Source organism: Crassostrea angulata, chromosome 10 (assembly GCF_025612915.1).
Source record: "Crassostrea angulata isolate pt1a10 chromosome 10, ASM2561291v2, whole genome shotgun sequence".
NCBI lineage: Eukaryota > Metazoa > Mollusca > Bivalvia > Ostreida > Ostreidae > Magallana > Magallana angulata.
The window spans coordinates 15,044,747-15,060,575 of NC_069120.1; the positions used below are offsets into that span (position 1 = coordinate 15,044,747).

At 34.9% G+C, this 15,829-nt stretch overlaps 4 protein-coding genes across 4 annotated transcripts; 1 reads left to right on the forward strand and 3 right to left on the reverse strand.

The window, feature by feature from the left end:
- Window positions 1-488: 488 nt before the first annotated feature.
- On the reverse strand, window positions 489-2,489 carry LOC128167765 (acyl-coenzyme A thioesterase 13-like). The gene is made up of 3 exons (XM_052833662.1): window positions 2,335-2,489; window positions 1,733-1,917; window positions 489-873 (listed from the first exon to the last, which is right to left on the reverse strand). The coding sequence occupies exons 1-3, from the start codon at window positions 2,422-2,424 to the stop codon at window positions 720-722; spliced, it is 429 nt and encodes a 142-aa protein (XP_052689622.1). The 5' UTR covers window positions 2,425-2,489; the 3' UTR covers window positions 489-719.
- A 741-nt stretch (window positions 2,490-3,230) lies between these two features.
- On the forward strand, window positions 3,231-6,439 carry LOC128167764 (putative methyltransferase-like protein 7A). The gene is made up of 2 exons (XM_052833661.1): window positions 3,231-3,757; window positions 4,987-6,439. Exons 1-2 carry the CDS (start codon window positions 3,248-3,250, stop codon window positions 5,224-5,226), a joined length of 750 nt encoding a protein of 249 aa, XP_052689621.1. The 5' UTR covers window positions 3,231-3,247; the 3' UTR covers window positions 5,227-6,439.
- Window positions 6,440-10,267: 3,828 nt separating this feature from the next.
- On the reverse strand, window positions 10,268-11,453 carry LOC128167271 (uncharacterized). Its single transcript, XM_052832879.1, has 2 exons — window positions 11,075-11,453; window positions 10,268-10,779 (listed from the first exon to the last, which is right to left on the reverse strand). Exons 1-2 carry the CDS (start codon window positions 11,436-11,438, stop codon window positions 10,325-10,327), a joined length of 819 nt encoding a protein of 272 aa, XP_052688839.1. The 5' UTR covers window positions 11,439-11,453; the 3' UTR covers window positions 10,268-10,324.
- A 1,582-nt stretch (window positions 11,454-13,035) lies between these two features.
- On the reverse strand, window positions 13,036-14,237 carry LOC128167965 (uncharacterized). The gene is made up of 2 exons (XM_052833994.1): window positions 13,863-14,237; window positions 13,036-13,590 (listed from the first exon to the last, which is right to left on the reverse strand). The coding sequence occupies exons 1-2, from the start codon at window positions 14,233-14,235 to the stop codon at window positions 13,139-13,141; spliced, it is 825 nt and encodes a 274-aa protein (XP_052689954.1). The 5' UTR covers window positions 14,236-14,237; the 3' UTR covers window positions 13,036-13,138.
- Window positions 14,238-15,829: the final 1,592 nt, after the last annotated feature.

Below are 15,829 nucleotides of genomic sequence, written 5' to 3' on the forward strand. Positions count from 1 at the left end.
CTTCCGCTAATCTCATTACACTTATTGTTAATTTAATGAGATCCAAGTCAATTATATACAATATATGATTTAGCTTAAGGTTGAATGGGACACCTGTCGATATTGATGTGGATAAAAGTAAATTATAATCAAAACACTTCCACCGTTTAAGAATTTTTCTGATTTTACCAATATTTGACCAAAAAATATGTATAAAAAATTTTTGATAAGGAAAAAAAAGCCAAACGGGATTCGAACTCATGACTTACAGATTCGCTATCAGTCAAATCCATAACGCTACGCTTAATATAGCAAATTCGGAGGTATAAAGGCGATTACATAAAGTTATATTTGATTTTATTGTATATTTCGATTGGAAGTACGTCACAAAATTGAGGTGCCCCATACCACCTTAAAGTTAATATGTAAATGTTGGAAAGGTCTAAATTTATTGACCAATGAACGGCGTTCTCCAGTATAGGAATCGTCTAACCAATGAGCAGCAAACATTTTCATACTTATCAACTTTTATTCTCAAATGCATATACACTTGAACAGTTAAAGAATACTTCATTGAGATTATAACACGCAATACATTCTGATACAATACGTTGAACCGGTAACCAATTTATAAGTACATTAGCTGGTACACTTTGGAATTATCCTGACACACAGACGTATAGACAGATCATTGTCTACATACATTGTCCATCACTCCTGAGTAGGTATAGCGACGTCAATCAGCCGACATACTTAGTGTGCTTTCCTTGAGCTACTAGCGATCCTGTGCTTTTAAGTTTTATGTCAACAGAACAGAACGCTAGGGTCTTCCCAACCTTCAGAGTGTCTGCATCAATGACTATGTCTTCTCCTACTCTAACGGGTTTCATAAATCTAAACAAGAAAGGTGAACATGTGTTATTCATGCACGTGTATCAAATATTAAAATAAAAATTAATCTCTTTTTTTTTTTACTTCCAAGCTCATAAATAATTCTTGTCTAATTTTTTAAACGTTTTGCAAAACAAGCGCATTTATATTTGCATATTGTGCAGGTAAATAAAATGCTATGCTGGCGAAAAATCTTTGTACAATTTCAATAGCAATGAAGACTTCGAAGAGAACATTGCATTTAGTCCAGAATTTTCTAGTATGTAGGAACTAGGCCACAAGACCCTACATTTGGGTTTTTTGGTTTGTTCTTTTTCTTTTATCAACTAAAGTAATTCGAGCGATGTGTTTGCGTTTGAAGTGAATTTTCAACGAAAAAAGAGTATCCATTGCAGCAAAAATGGAGGGAAAAAATCAACCAATTATACATGTCATAGGCTTTGGAACTTGAAACCGGCGGGGGGGGGGGAAGACTTTTTGTGGCAAAGTTATACATAATCATAACCAAAGTCCTTTTTGTTTTTTGCTTGTCAAGATTTTTTATTAGTCTAGCGCTAGCCCCCCCCCCCCCCCTCCAATTTCAATTTGCTTCCGACGCCCCTGCATATTACATTTCTCCACTATTATCAAAGTTTGAATTTGAAAACACGTGCGCCCATTTTCAATCATTCTTATTTTCAAAGCGTATTACATATCATCATTATTTTAAATATACACTGTACTTGCTATTCAAAAGATGCTTCCAACTTGAAATAATTCGAAATGGCATGGTTCAATAAATGATATTACATATTTTTATAACAATCATTAATGAAAGAAATAATTAAATATGAACAGAGCTGCATCCTAAGGTCAGACTTACGACACACTGAGGTCGACACTGACCCCCGGGACCTCCCGTGGGGTGGTCATTAAGGCCCAAGTAGATATAGCGTCCACCAGGGTGGCCGTCACACCCCCGTGGAGAGTCCCTCCCGCGTTTTGGTGTTCCTCCATCACTGTCATTTCACAAGTACATTTGCCATCTCCTCCACCAACAACACGAACCTTGTAAATACATGTATCATATTAAATCAAAAATATTAATCAAACATTAATTAAATTTAAATTTATTCATTTACATATATCATGCACTGACATCGAAGAGGGGGCTGGCTTTGTATCTCTTTACCTGCCCCCTGTCCGATGCCTTACTTTTGAACTTGGCCTAATGCCCACGCGTACGAAATGCACAGTCCAGGTCAAAGGTCGATTTCAATGAAGGGTCAAGGTCATCAAAATTGGAGAAAAAAACGTAGCCTATGCAAATTGTATGCATAAGATTGAAGTTAGATTATTGAAGTGTATAGCTATGTTTACTTCATCAAATGTAATTTGACATTATTGCGTTAAAATCGGAGATAATTCGAACGGTCGGTACAAATCACATGATAAGAGCAGATGAGTTCACAAATGTCTACTTACACCTTGAAGAACATTCTCAAACGATTTAGCCTCTGTTCTAAATTTTATCATTTGTTTCAGAAATGCAAGTCCATTGCGAGCACCGGACATATTTGCGTTACCGAATTCAAATGAATCGGGTTTGGACTTCAACCTATATCTTACAACGAATTACAGTCAAGTCGTACCCAACCCGACTCGCACCCAAACCAACTCGTACCCAAATATTTGAGTACGACTTCACTAGTCAACTCGTACCCACGGGGAAAAATATACTTATACTAGGAAAATAAAATGAATGGCTTTTATTCGTATGTTGTTATGTTTTGTATATTATCGATAACATTAATATGCGAATTGTATAACACATCTAAAAGAATTTGTTATAAAAATCTGGTATACTATAGTTCGATCTGTACTTGAATGCGGACGGATCAAAGAATGATTATGAGCAGGTTAACTATCATCAATTAAAATTAAAATTAATTGCTTTATGTGATTCCGTTCAACCGATCAACCAATGAGTTTGTCAGCACAAAATAAACATGCTGCTCATAATTAAGAAGAAACACACATTTTCATCACTTTTGGAAGATCAACATGGTTCGAGAGAGAGGTGTTTCCTGCAAGAAAATGGTAAGTAAATCACTATATTAGATATTGTTTTATAATTAAAACATATTTTTTTGAGTAATCAAATGGATTAGGCAACAGGCAAAGTTAATTTAAAGTTAAATAAAACATAAATAAAAAACATAACCTATGAATGAAAACTATTGTATTTTATCTTCCTAGTATAAATATATTTTCCCCGTGGGTACGAGTTGACTAGTGAAGTCGTACTCAAATATTTGGGTACGAGTTGGTTTGGGTGCGAGTCGGGTTGGGTACGACTTAACTTGATTCCCTTACAACCAAACCACATGACATCAAGATGGCAGAAAGCGACTTGATCGTCAAAACTTTTGTTATCCGCAGAGTTTTTCCTGTATGTGCGGTTTTGATCGTGCTATACGTTTTCAAGAAAAACTCTAAAAGAATAAATGGGATCGTATCAGCCTACGTTCTAAATAGGGCCGTACCGTCTCTTAACAAAGCAACCAAAGGACAGAAACAAAAATTATTCTCAGGAATGTGGGACCAGCAACGCAAACTTGGGCGTGATTTGAAGATTCTTGAAATTGGAGCGGGAAGCGGGGCCAATTTTCAGTTTTACCCTTCAAATAGTGTTGTCACTTGTTTAGACCCCAATGAATATTTTCACGGATATTTGGAGGAAAATTCAAAGAAAAATGGACTAAGTGTTAACTTTTTGAAAGGATTTGCAGAGAAAATGGAAGGTGTAGAAGATAATACTTTTGATGCAGTGACTTGTACCCTTGTTCTGTGCACTGTTAGGAGTGTTGAAAAATCACTTGATGAAGTACAAAGAGTTTTAAAACCGGTACGTATTCTTTCCGTTATATGTGATAGTTTGACTGTTTGACTGTTTCTGTGGAAGCTTACACATCTAGTAATAACAGGTTTTAAATACTTGTAATGGGATGGGAGAAATAATGACGGACCAGACCAGACCAGGATTCAAACCTGGGCCCCCTGAATCTCTAGTTAGGTGCGCTACCAACCGAGTTACCTTGCATCAGTATTCCAACCAGTCTGACCCTCCCATTCCTCCCCCTTAAATGATATTCACCCTTGAAGATCATGCCTGGCTCTTCCTCTGGCAGGATTTTAACCTGTCAGTTCCAGGGGTTGGTCATGGCACCAAATTAACAGGATGCATGGGAGAAGTAATGATATGCCAGACCGGGATTCCAACCCCATGAATCTATAGTCAGGTGCTCTTCCAACTAAGATATATGGTGCAAGTATTCGAAACGGTCTGACTGTCACATACACAGACAGTTCATTCTTCAGTCAGTCATTTAATAAACAAACTTTTGTATTAAGTGGTAGAGGAGTCTGTAACTGAGTGACAATAAATTGACTTGGTTGAAGGATGACTATGATGATTATCTGATTTATGATTTACCAGTATCTCATGCAGTCAAATCATTTGCTGATAATTCTGGTACAGTACCAGAATTATCACTTATCAGAGTAACTCCTCTGACTCTAACCTACATTTATTTTCTTACATTTCTGTGTGGTGGGGAAGGGGGATTGGAATCATAGTGACCACCATTTTCAACATTTTAAAAATGGACATTTGTTGGCTCCTGCTATACTACACATTCCTTTACCTCACAGTGCAACTTTATTTTGTGGATCTTGATTTTCAAACATGAGAGTGCAGTAACTAAATGAGAACCCAACATGATAATCCACACTGCCCTGTAGGTTTTGCCATGCAAATGGTCCAATCACTTTTTAACTAATGGCTAAGCCATGGGGTGACCTAACTCAAAGTGAAGCCTCATGTCAGTCGTGTGTCACTGTTACCAATGTATATTAGTCTAGTGTGACTAAAATTCACATCTAAGTTAATCTGACCAGTAAAAATTTCAGTCAAAATCATCAGTGAAAAAATATTTTAGGTATTGCAATTGGTTTGATATTGACAACAGGTCTTGCTGTTAAATTAATATTTTATTACTTTCTTTGTGAATGCTCTTGTTCCTACTAAATGCAAGTAATATTCATTTGTAATATTTTAAAATACATTTTTTTCAGGGTGGAAAGTTTTATTTCTTGGAACATGTGGCAGCGGAGAGAAAGTCAATTACAAAATTTTTCCAGAGACTTCTTAATCCAGTTTGGAGAAGAGCTTTTGGTGGATGTCAGATTATCAAGGAAACAGGGAACGAGGTGCGGAAGGCTGGGTTTGCTGAAACTCAAGTTACACCATTCAATGGAGCATTCCCGTTTGTTTTTGTTGTTAGACCTATGTGTATGGGTATAGCAACGAAGTAAATTTTATTTTAATCAAAAAGTATTCTGTACAGGGATTAAAATTTCAAAGTTCTTGAGAGATGGAAGATTTTTATTTTTCAGGCCAAAATTAAAATTGATTTGTTTGATGTCCTTAAACTGCTCCTACCCAATAATTTTTTTTCAGCTTTTTGAATTTGATTTTTTTTCAATGGCATTTAATTAGACTGTCATGTTAAATAGACATTTGGATGGTATTTTTGTATCAATAAATATTGAATTTGTCAGTATAGAAAATATAAAAAATATATTCTGATTGTCAGATTATCAATTTGCAAGAAAGATTTTCTAAAAAAAAAAACACTATTTATATTACATGTATTAATACTTGCCTCAATTTAAACACTGCTCTATTCTCTTATTTAAAGCATGTGGGGACTTTTGTAAGAACCATAGCACTGGTAGATGAGCGAAAAAATTAATGTGTTCTGTAATGTTTATGTTAAGTGGAATAGACTGCTGTGTAAGCATATTTTTATTTATTGACATATATTGTGCGGAAGTGTTTACATCAGTGTGATAAACTACGATGATATGCTAATTGCTAAACTGTGTGAGTGAATTACTTAATTTACTTTCCTAGTCTGAGTATTGTTAGTGTGATCTGTGTGGTAATGTATTGTACAAATGTTTTTTCAGGTCAATTTTTATTTTTCCATTTACAATTCAGATATATTTAAATTTATTTGCAGGAGCATGTAATACAGAACATTTTACATAATGTATTTTATTTGATGTATGGCAGTAATTTGTAATTACAAACATATATTACATGTAATCTGTGATAATGCAGGGTGTTCTATGATAGAGTTTATTTAATCACCCTCCTTTTTCTGTTTATGTATATTTCAATTTATTTGTTTACAATTTCATCAAAGTAATTTTACATGTAACATTGTGTTTACAAAATGACAATATCAATCTATTAAAGCGTTTCATAATATGAAAACTTATTTTTACAGGCATGTACTTCAAACATTTGACTTAATACATTTATATTCGTTTGAATAGTAGTAGATATTTTCACACTGTTGTGTATCAATCTACCTCCATGATAATCTTTTGTCGGAAAATGGCTATTTTTATATTATCTTTCACATTTGTTTCTGTGAGCAAAGAGTGAAAATGTATTGTAATGTTTGTTGTTTTTCCTAACCCTTAATATTTGTAAGAATAAATGTTGAACTGATTTACATTATGTAGTCTTTAATTGGAAAAGTTTACTGGCGACACACAACATGGGCAATACAACTAAAGGCGCCATCCAGCAAAACTAGTGAATGCATGTGAATCTGCATATATGTCGGCTCTATCACTGTTATATGCTGTACGCAGGATATGGTAGTGTCCTTTACAAAAATTTAGATTATTGAGAATCAAAATTCGTACATGACAAGTACAAATTTTGATTCTCAAAAATCTTAATTTTTGTAAAGGACAGTAGGTTGAAATCAACAGTTTTTCCATGTGAATTATAATAATTTAAAGGAAACAAAAGTAGACAATTTTAATCATAAGCGTCTGTGTAATTGACAAAATGTATTATATCGTTATCTCGATTTGAAAAGCTGATTAACACGCTTTTGGTGTATTGCAGTTTCTTCTAAAGCACTACTGGGATTTTTCCTGCTTATCCAGATTTTTACGATTTAAATTTTCTAGTATTGTTTCCTTGTCTGCTTAGATAAGTTACTTCACGTTGTAAAACTTTGTTTTTATTGGAAATATCCACCAATCTATCCTTCAAAATAAACTATTATCTATTTTGGAGAGAGCGATCTTCAGGACGTCGTTCTTTATTTCCAGTCTCGTCATCCTTCGGAGTTTATCCCCTGTTGCAAATGTCTGATGACTGCGATTTCATCTTTCAAAGACTTGATCTCATCTGCTATACTTTGAGACAGGCATGTTGCTGCAAATACAAGAGTAAGTATGGTCAAAGCCATATTGTGTATACTATATTCTCGTATTTTCAACTGATAAGAAAACTCTGAATATAGATCAAAGATTGGTTGAGCAGAATCATCAGTCCATTGCAGATAAAAATGAAATATAGTATATGACATTTAAAATCATTACTAGTATCATTTGATAAATGTTTTAAGCATAGCACAAAGTACATCAATATCTGGTTGAAATGCTTAAAAACCAGGTTAAAAACCATTGATTTAATTTTTTATCTGCCATGCATATAAGTATACTAAGTGCAGTAAATTCTTGTACATAACATCATCTGCTAAATATGGTCATGGTCATCTCTCTTTTTCACTGACACACATTCCTTGATACGGGAGCGAAACTTGAATGATCAACAAATTATCTTCCATTTGTAATTACTAAATAATTAAGTGCAATTCCACAAGAACTATTTTCTGGTAACCAAGCTCTAATATTAATTTTGAGTCCCCGTGTCGACTCCCAGGGAAGTCTATCGTTATAGTTTTGGTACGGATCGTAATAAAACGTATATGCCATCGACTGTTATCAACACTGTTAAGTTCTGCATTTATTCTGCCAATTTAAGAGTCACTCGGACATCCGAACGTCATTTCTTTAAGACTATTTTTTCGAATTCCTGTGCCTTTGAATCTTTGACCGCTTTAATTACCGTTTAATAGACGTTCAGAAAGTTAAGAGAAAATCAAGAGAATGTGACTGTTTAAAGGAAGGAGGGACAACAGGCAAAAATCACATATTTAAAGGAGAAAATAACTACTTTAGAAATATATATCACAACCAAATGTTTGCATAATAGCAAAAGAATCAACAAAGTTTCATGTTATGTATTTAAATTCATTTTATATTTCCCCTAATGCTTGCATTTAAAATCTGCGACTTTCAATTTCATGTAAGCATGCTTTTAAGCTAGTCTGTTCATGGCGCATCAGCACAAATATAAACGTCATCACGCGTTTTGAATATAACACATGTATTTATTATTGTTAGGTTTAATACAACGTTTATAGTTACTTCACCAATTTGATATGTATTATTCGTTATTAATGAAATACTTCTCCACAAAGTTTCTGGCATTTTAGTTTTAGCCGCGGAAACGAACTAAATTCCATATTAATATGGCTGTTCCATGGTTATGTTTTGTTTCATATTCCTGACTAAGAATGTGATGGCATTAAAAAGGCATGGTGACGATTTTGGTAAAAAATTATTTTTCCGATTTTAATATTTACAATTCCTCAGAAAGGCTTTTTTAAATGGCAATTAACATTTGAGGAACATTTGTTGAGTTATACGCGAGTTACAGAGCTTGAAATTCTTCGCTATGTAAACAACGCGTTTGTTTACATTTTGAACGTTGAAGTAAAAACTTCAGTTTTAAACCTAAAACGAATGTGTTAAACGTTAGGAACTGTTTATCTAGTATGCTTAAAATAAATTAAAAAAATAGACAAATAAGCTGGAAAAAGATTTTTTACTGGTGTATTGAACCTATGTAAACAAAAACAGGACATGAGTCTTGTTAACATGATAAAGAATTGTGAACCCTGTATCTTGCTTAACAAATGATTCTCAAATTTTATTTGATCATTAGAAATGCATTTCTAAAGCATTGTAAATTATAAAAACATAAAAATAGAATTTGACCTAAATAGTGATAATTCCCCTTTAAAGCAAATCATGATCACCAGGGGTAGGATAAGGCCTCAATGGAAGGGGTTTGATACTTACATTGGAATAAATGGAACATTTTTTCTTCTTTTGAAAAACTGGAACAACGGAAGAAGCTCATTAAGTAACTTTTAAAGAATATGTAGAAGAAAATTTTTAAAATCTTTAAAAACCAAAGCTTTTGTTGGCTACTGTTGCTCAGGTGAGCGATGTGGCCATTACACCTCTTGTTTATGTGTTTTGTTTTGCAAATGATTCAAATTATTCAATCAAAATACAAACAAATAACTCAAAGCGATGCTGCATTTGTTGGTGCTACCATTATATCTTGGTCTTGTGTGACTTACATTCTCAATTGACCTGCAAAAATTATAGTCTAAATCATCCGCGAAGAAAAATTATTTTCGCCTCCAGTTAATTAAGTGTTACTATTAAAGTGACACTTCTTTCATTGTGGATGATTTTGTTCCTACATAAAGCGAGTAATATTCATTTGAAATAGACCTTTTGATTTTTTCATGGTAAAAAGATTTATTTCTTGGAACATGTGGCAACAGAGAGTAAGAAAATTACATTTGTTTTCCTAAGGCTTCATAACCCATCAAGGGAAAGAGCTAATGGTGGATGTAAGCTTATCAAGGAAAAAGGGAAAGACTGTAAAATTAATCGTAAATTATAAAACGTAATTTTAAAAATTAAACAGTGTAAAGGATTGTTCCCATTTGTATTTCTTGTTAGATCACTATGCAGGCTGAAGCTAGCAACCACTAACAGCAGCCACTAAGCCAGTAGAAGCTAGCAGCCAATAAGGAAATTCATCAAAGTACTGAGAGTACTCGAACAGAAAAATATATTTTACTTCATTATTGGCATATTTTAATTTATATCAGGACAATTGTGAACCTTTGAAATATATACAAGAGACTATTTAGCTCACCCGAAATTATATTTAAGCATTTCACAATGATATAGGGGATAAAAGTGGTCCATTACCTTCCTTATCTTTGAAGTGTGCATCAAACGAATAACAGGGCAGTGTAACGTTAGGGGGCATATGGGGCTATTATTCCCCTGTCTCAATTTTGGGCTGTAGGGGAACCACCTAATGGCTCCCAGGGGTTCTGGCTTATTTTAGGAGTTTATACCTCACTTTTATTCAGAATGTGAAACATTTGTTTTACACAACCAAAACATTTGACTTTGTATAATACTAGTATATCCGCTTGAATGATAGTAGATATCTTACTATTGTGCACCAATATATTTCCATGATGATCTTTTATCTATTTGAGAAATGGCTATTTTTATGGCTTTCATATTTCTGTGAGCAAGATAAAAGTTGTATTGTCAGGTTTTTTCGTAGACTTAACAATGGTAAGAATAAAAGTTAAACAGGTTCATATTTAGTAGACTTTAATTTGGAAACCTGTTCTGCATAAAATGGACAATACCACTAAAGGCGCCATCCGGAAAAACTAGTAAATGCATGCACGTCTGCATAAATTTGAGCTCTGTCACTGGCACTTGTTGTTCGCAGGCTGACACTGTCGCCCTGACTTAGGACAACCACTGCTGTGTTAGAATCGGAGTCATAGTCGTTTGCTTCTTGTGTGTCAGTAAGTGTCCCCCCAACAATAGCATTGTTGACCATCAAGTTGATAAAATGAGCCCCATGGGGATTTGTGTTGATGGTCCAGGTGAACACATATGCCCCTGCAAATGGAGCAACGAATGTTCCACTGAATTTGTTGTAGCCATTCCCAAGGTTTGTTTTCAATACGTCAAAGATGAGCGAATGATGATTGCTTGGGGTGGGCTCGGATTTTGACATGTAAGCGTAGAAGGCCACTGGCTCCACGGGTAGGGGCGTGGTGGATGGGGACCCAGCGTCAGGGAGAAGGAGTCGCCCTACAGAAAGTTAACAGTTAGAATGAAAATGTTTGCATGCAATGTAACAAATTCACCATTAGTTTATCGTGTTAATTGTTAGAAGACGGTTGCACAAATATTGTTCACGACCAAATATGGCTACTTATTTGATTAGTTGAAATCAATTTTTTTTCCAAATAAATTAAATAGTTAAAAGAAAACAAAATACATTTTCTAAAGTAGACATCTTTAATTATAAGCGTTTGTGAATTTGACGAAATGTATTAAATTATTATATCGTTTTAAGTATATGTAGTCTCATAAATGCGCTTACGATGTACAGCAGTTTCTCTAAAGGCATCACCGATTTCTTCCTGCTTATCCAGAGTTGCAAGATTTAAATCTTTAAGTATTGTTGTCATTTGTTTTCTAATATCGGTTACTTCGTGCTTTAAAACTCTGTTTTCATTTGAAATATCCACCAATCTTTCCTTCAAAAGTAAACTGTCATTCTCCACCTGGGAGAGAGCGGTCTTGAGGTTATTGTTCTCCATTTCCAGTTTCGTCATCCTCTCGTTTTGGTCCTTAAGCAAATGTTTGATGACTGCGATTTCCTCTTTCAGAGACTTGATCTCATCTGCCATGCTTTGAGATAAACATAATGCAGCAAATACTAGAGTAAGTGTGGTCAAAGCCATACTGTATAGACTAAATTCTCGTATTTTCAACTGATAAGAAATCTCTAAATATAGATCAGAGATTGGTAAAGTAGAATTATCAGTCCTTAAAATATAGCATTATAATATGATATTATGAGGCCTTACATGTATGTTTAATATATTTGATAAATATTTTCAAGTATAGCACAAGGTACACCAGTGTCTGGTGAAAATGCTATAAAAATACAGGTTAAAAACAATTGATTTAACATCTAAACTGCCATGCATATTATTATATTCTCTCACCATATCTCACTGATGGTCAGTATGAATAGCTAGTAATACAGTAAGTGCGACAAATTCATGTATAACAGCATCTGCTAAATTTGTTATTGTCGTTCTCTCTCATTCCTTGATACTGAAGTAAAATCTCGAATTATCAACTTTGGGAGGTATTAGTGCCGCGTTGTATTTTTTCTTTAAAATTCCAAATTTAAATTTGGAATTCCCAGCTTTAATCTTAGAATTTTTAACTTCAAAGTTGGATTTTCCTACTTTAATATTGGAATTTCCAACTTTAATCTTGGAATTTCCAACATTAATGTTGTTTAATGTGGTTTTTCTTTGAAGTGAGCATCAAACGAATACCAGGGCAGTGGAGGAGACCCGTATAGGGCTATTATTTCCATGTCTCAAATTTGGACTGTAGGGGTACCAGTCCACGGTTGTACACATGTTATCTTGCGATTGAAAACACCGAAAAATGAAACGCTATAAGTATTAAAACAAGTATTGATATCGCTTTAATAGTTACAAATCTCAAGCGTAATTTTATGATAAATATGAATTTCGTGAAACTTTTGAGTCTAAAAATGCTTCGTGATTCTGAAACCAGGGATGCGTTCAAGATTGTAGCTGCTACGAAGAGCTACGTACGTAGCAGCTTCGCTGTTGAACGATACTAATAAACTAAGCTAGCAGCTACGTAGATATTTGTAGCCTAAATGACCTAAAACAAATTATGCTAAGCATCAAAGTCAAGATGGCTACCTTAGTTACCACTTAAACACAAAAGTAATCTAATTTAGTGATATTTTGTTCATCATATAAGTTACTAAGTTAGTTTGAATTTTAACATGTACATGTATATAACAAATTAAAGCGCTATATTAAGTCTTTAGTTGAATATTTCCAACTTAAAATCAGAGATCTAGCCGCTAAACTAGCGGCCCGTTCAATAGACCTAGATTTCTACGATCTACCGGCTAGGTTAGGTGCTACGATCTTGAACGCAGCCCAGTGCTCATTCGTACGTCGTCAATATCAGGCATTATGAAGAACGATAGATGATTGTTTAATCACATATCAAGATACGGGGACGGGGTGTCTCATATAAGTTGTGAGAAAGAGGGCCTGGAAATTGAGAGTTGGTTGAAAGGAACTACAGTTCACACTCCAAGAATTATTATTGGGTCCGTTTTATCAGGAACGTATATACTAGTATATTAGTATTTATTTAATCATGTAAACGGTAAACCACATGAATTCCTATTAAGAAATGGCCATATTAAAAATTAAAATGAGCTATTTAAGCAAACACATCCAAGCAAAATAATAAACTAAGCCATGTTTTCTCAAACTCAGACGGGAACAAATTCGGCTGTCTTTATTTGAATAAACTTAATACATTGGTTTTTTGTCAAGGTACGCTTGTAACAACCAGTATACAGGCAATTCAACTAAAGACGCCAACCGGCAAAAGTAGTGAATGCATGCGAATCTGCATAAATGTCAGTAAGACTTTGAACGGTTGTACGCAGGTTGACACTGTCTCCCTGACTAAGAACAACCACTACAGTGTTAGAATCAGAGTCATAGCTACCCGTGCCCTGCGTGTCACAAAGGTTACCCCCAACAATTGCATTATTGACCATTAAATTAATCCAATGAGCCCCATTTGGGTTTGTGTTGATGGTCCAGGTGAACACATATGCCCCTGCAAATGGAGCAACGAATGTTCCGCTGAATTTGTTGTACCCATTTCCAAGGTTGGTCTTCAAAACGTCAAAGATGAGCGAATGATGATTGCTTGGGGTGGGCTCGGGTTTTGACATGTAAGCGTAGAAGGCCACTGGCTCAACGGGTAGGGGCGTGGTAGAGGGGGACCCAGCGTCAGGAAGAAGGAGGCGACCTACAGAATAGTCAACAATTAGTTTTGAAACATTTACAAATATCATCGTTGAGAAGGGGCTATGTATAAATTTATCTTTGTTGTTCAAATATAATCATAAGTTTAATTTGTAACCTAAATAATTTTCCAAATACATATATTTATGAAAAAAGTTTGAAGAAACAACCCCCCCCCCCCCAGCGATTTCGAAACAGTTATCTTTAATTAGAATATTGGTTTTCAAAGACCAAAAACTAAACCCTACTAGCCAGCATAGTTCTACACAAGCTTACGACGTATCGTTTCTCTCAATGTGCCATTTGGTTCTTCCTGCTCATTTAGGTTTGCAACATTTCCATGTTTTAATAAACCTTGCATTTGTGTCACTTGTATCCTAAGATTAGTTACTTCGTGTTGTAAAACTTTGTTTTCATCGGAAATATCCATCAACCTATCCTTCATCAGTAAATTATCATTCTCCAACTTGGAAACAGTGATCTTCAGGGCATCGTTCTCCATCTCAAGTTTCGTCAACCTCTCGGTTTGGACCTTCAGCAAATTTCTGATGACGGCGATTTCATCTTTCATCGATTTCATCTCATCTGCCATGCATGTTGCAGTAAATGCAAGAATAAGTAAGGTTAAAACCACGTCTTTGTAGACCATCATTTTGGGGGATTTTCAACTGATAAGAAACTCCATAACTTTTGAATACATATAGCAGAGGCGGATCCAGCAATATGGAAAAGGGGAGGGGAGTTCCAGCTTGTTCATGAAAATCAATACGCGACAAATTCAGCACTCTCAAAAGCACAGGGACCAAGCCCGTTTTAACATTAATTTCAATGTAACCATATTCTTTATTTATGGTTACATTGAAATTAATGTTAGCCCCTTTGCTCAAAAGCAAGGACTTTTTGAATGTTTTCCGTGCGTAAAATTTAACAAACATTTATCTCGTCACTATTTCAACATCAGAGTGTACTGCATTATGGCATGACCTGCCAATTTTTATACCCATTGTTGAGCGTTTTGGTTTTGTTGAGAAAGATTAATTTGCATATTTTCTTGCTTTATTAAAAGGGTCTCTAGCAATCAGAATGCGTCCATACCTAATAGAGAAGGTCACCTAAGGAACAAAAAATAACCCAGACTAATTTCGAGAACCTGTTATAATACATGTCACCTCACTCAGGTGACCTATTGCAATATGGTCTTCGTCCGTCGTCGTGCATCTGTGCGTCGTCCGTTAACAATTTTACATTTTAACCTCTTCTTGAGAACTACAGGGCCATTTTTGGGATAGAGCATTTCTATGATAAAAGGAATCGAAATTGTAAAATTCATGGTCCCTGAGACAGGGCTTCCTGTCCTATGGCAAGGCCAACATGGCCACACTGTGACTTAATAATGTCCTGGCCCCGGGCCAGAAGAGTTAGACGAGCCCACATTTGATCTCAGTCCAACTTTTCTGCTATCTATTCCTGATGTAAAAAATGTGACTGAGATCAAAAGTGAGCTCGTCTAACTTTTATGGCCCCGGGGCCTGATGTTAAATTGTGAATTCACTGCCCAGGCCATGGGGCAAAAGTTGGGGCTTTTTATTGGGGGTGGGCCTATATAAAACCCCGACACAAAGCGGAGGGCAATATGTTTGTTCCTCGGGGGCTACCGTAATATAATCAATTTTGCCTTCAACCCCAGTCAGTATAAATAAAATAAATTACGAGAACAATATATAACGTCAGGTGCCTGTGTACATTACATACTAGACTAGTGTTCTTCGTTAATGATACGCTTTTCAGAAGATTTTAAGGGGAAAAAAGTTAAATCATCCAACTAATTACAATGTTCAAGATTTCAGTTTGTTTGTTTGTTTGTTTTTGTTTTTTTGCTTTACTATTTATATCATAACGATACATTTTGAGCATGAACACTATAATTATGCGCATGAATTCAATAAATGATAAACATTTTTACAAGGCGTTACTTTGATAATATTACATCATAATCAGGGATGTCTCTGCAACATCGAAGAAAGACAATGATGAAGTATAATGTGCGTTTATATACCCGGTACCTTTCTTTTACTTAATTCAAATCAATTTAATCTCAACATTCACCCATAAAGGTAAAGAGATATGTCCTACGGTATTTTTTAACTTTCCAAATTTAACTCTATCTTTTTCTGCATTTGAATTTTAAAATGTGGTCATCCATTGATTAAGTACACGGATATTTTTAATAATAGAATGATTAT

What these genes read in the sequence shown, in the direction of transcription:
- LOC128167765 (XM_052833662.1), bottom strand. Translation starts at nt 2,424, where the DNA reads ATGTCCGGTGCTCGCAATGGACTTGCATTTCTGAAACAAATGATAAAA. An exon ending in TTGAGAATGTTCTTCAAGGT is followed by an intron (nt 1,918 to 2,334) that starts GTAAGTAGACAT and finishes TGTATTTACAAG; the next exon opens with GTTCGTGTTGTTGGTGGAGG. An exon ending in AGTGTCGACCTCAGTGTGTC is followed by an intron (nt 874 to 1,732) that starts GTAAGTCTGACC and finishes TTTCTTGTTTAG; the next exon opens with ATTTATGAAACCCGTTAGAG.
- LOC128167764 (XM_052833661.1), top strand. Translation starts at nt 3,248, where the DNA reads ATGGCAGAAAGCGACTTGATCGTCAAAACTTTTGTTATCCGCAGAGTT. An exon ending in TACAAAGAGTTTTAAAACCG is followed by an intron (nt 3,758 to 4,986) that starts GTACGTATTCTT and finishes CATTTTTTTCAG; the next exon opens with GGTGGAAAGTTTTATTTCTT.
- LOC128167271 (XM_052832879.1), bottom strand. Translation starts at nt 11,438, where the DNA reads ATGGCTTTGACCACACTTACTCTAGTATTTGCTGCATTATGTTTATCT. An exon ending in TAGAGAAACTGCTGTACATC is followed by an intron (nt 10,780 to 11,074) that starts GTAAGCGCATTT and finishes AACTTTCTGTAG; the next exon opens with GGCGACTCCTTCTCCCTGAC.
- LOC128167965 (XM_052833994.1), bottom strand. Translation starts at nt 14,235, where the DNA reads ATGGTCTACAAAGACGTGGTTTTAACCTTACTTATTCTTGCATTTACT. An exon ending in ATTGAGAGAAACGATACGTC is followed by an intron (nt 13,591 to 13,862) that starts GTAAGCTTGTGT and finishes ACTATTCTGTAG; the next exon opens with GTCGCCTCCTTCTTCCTGAC.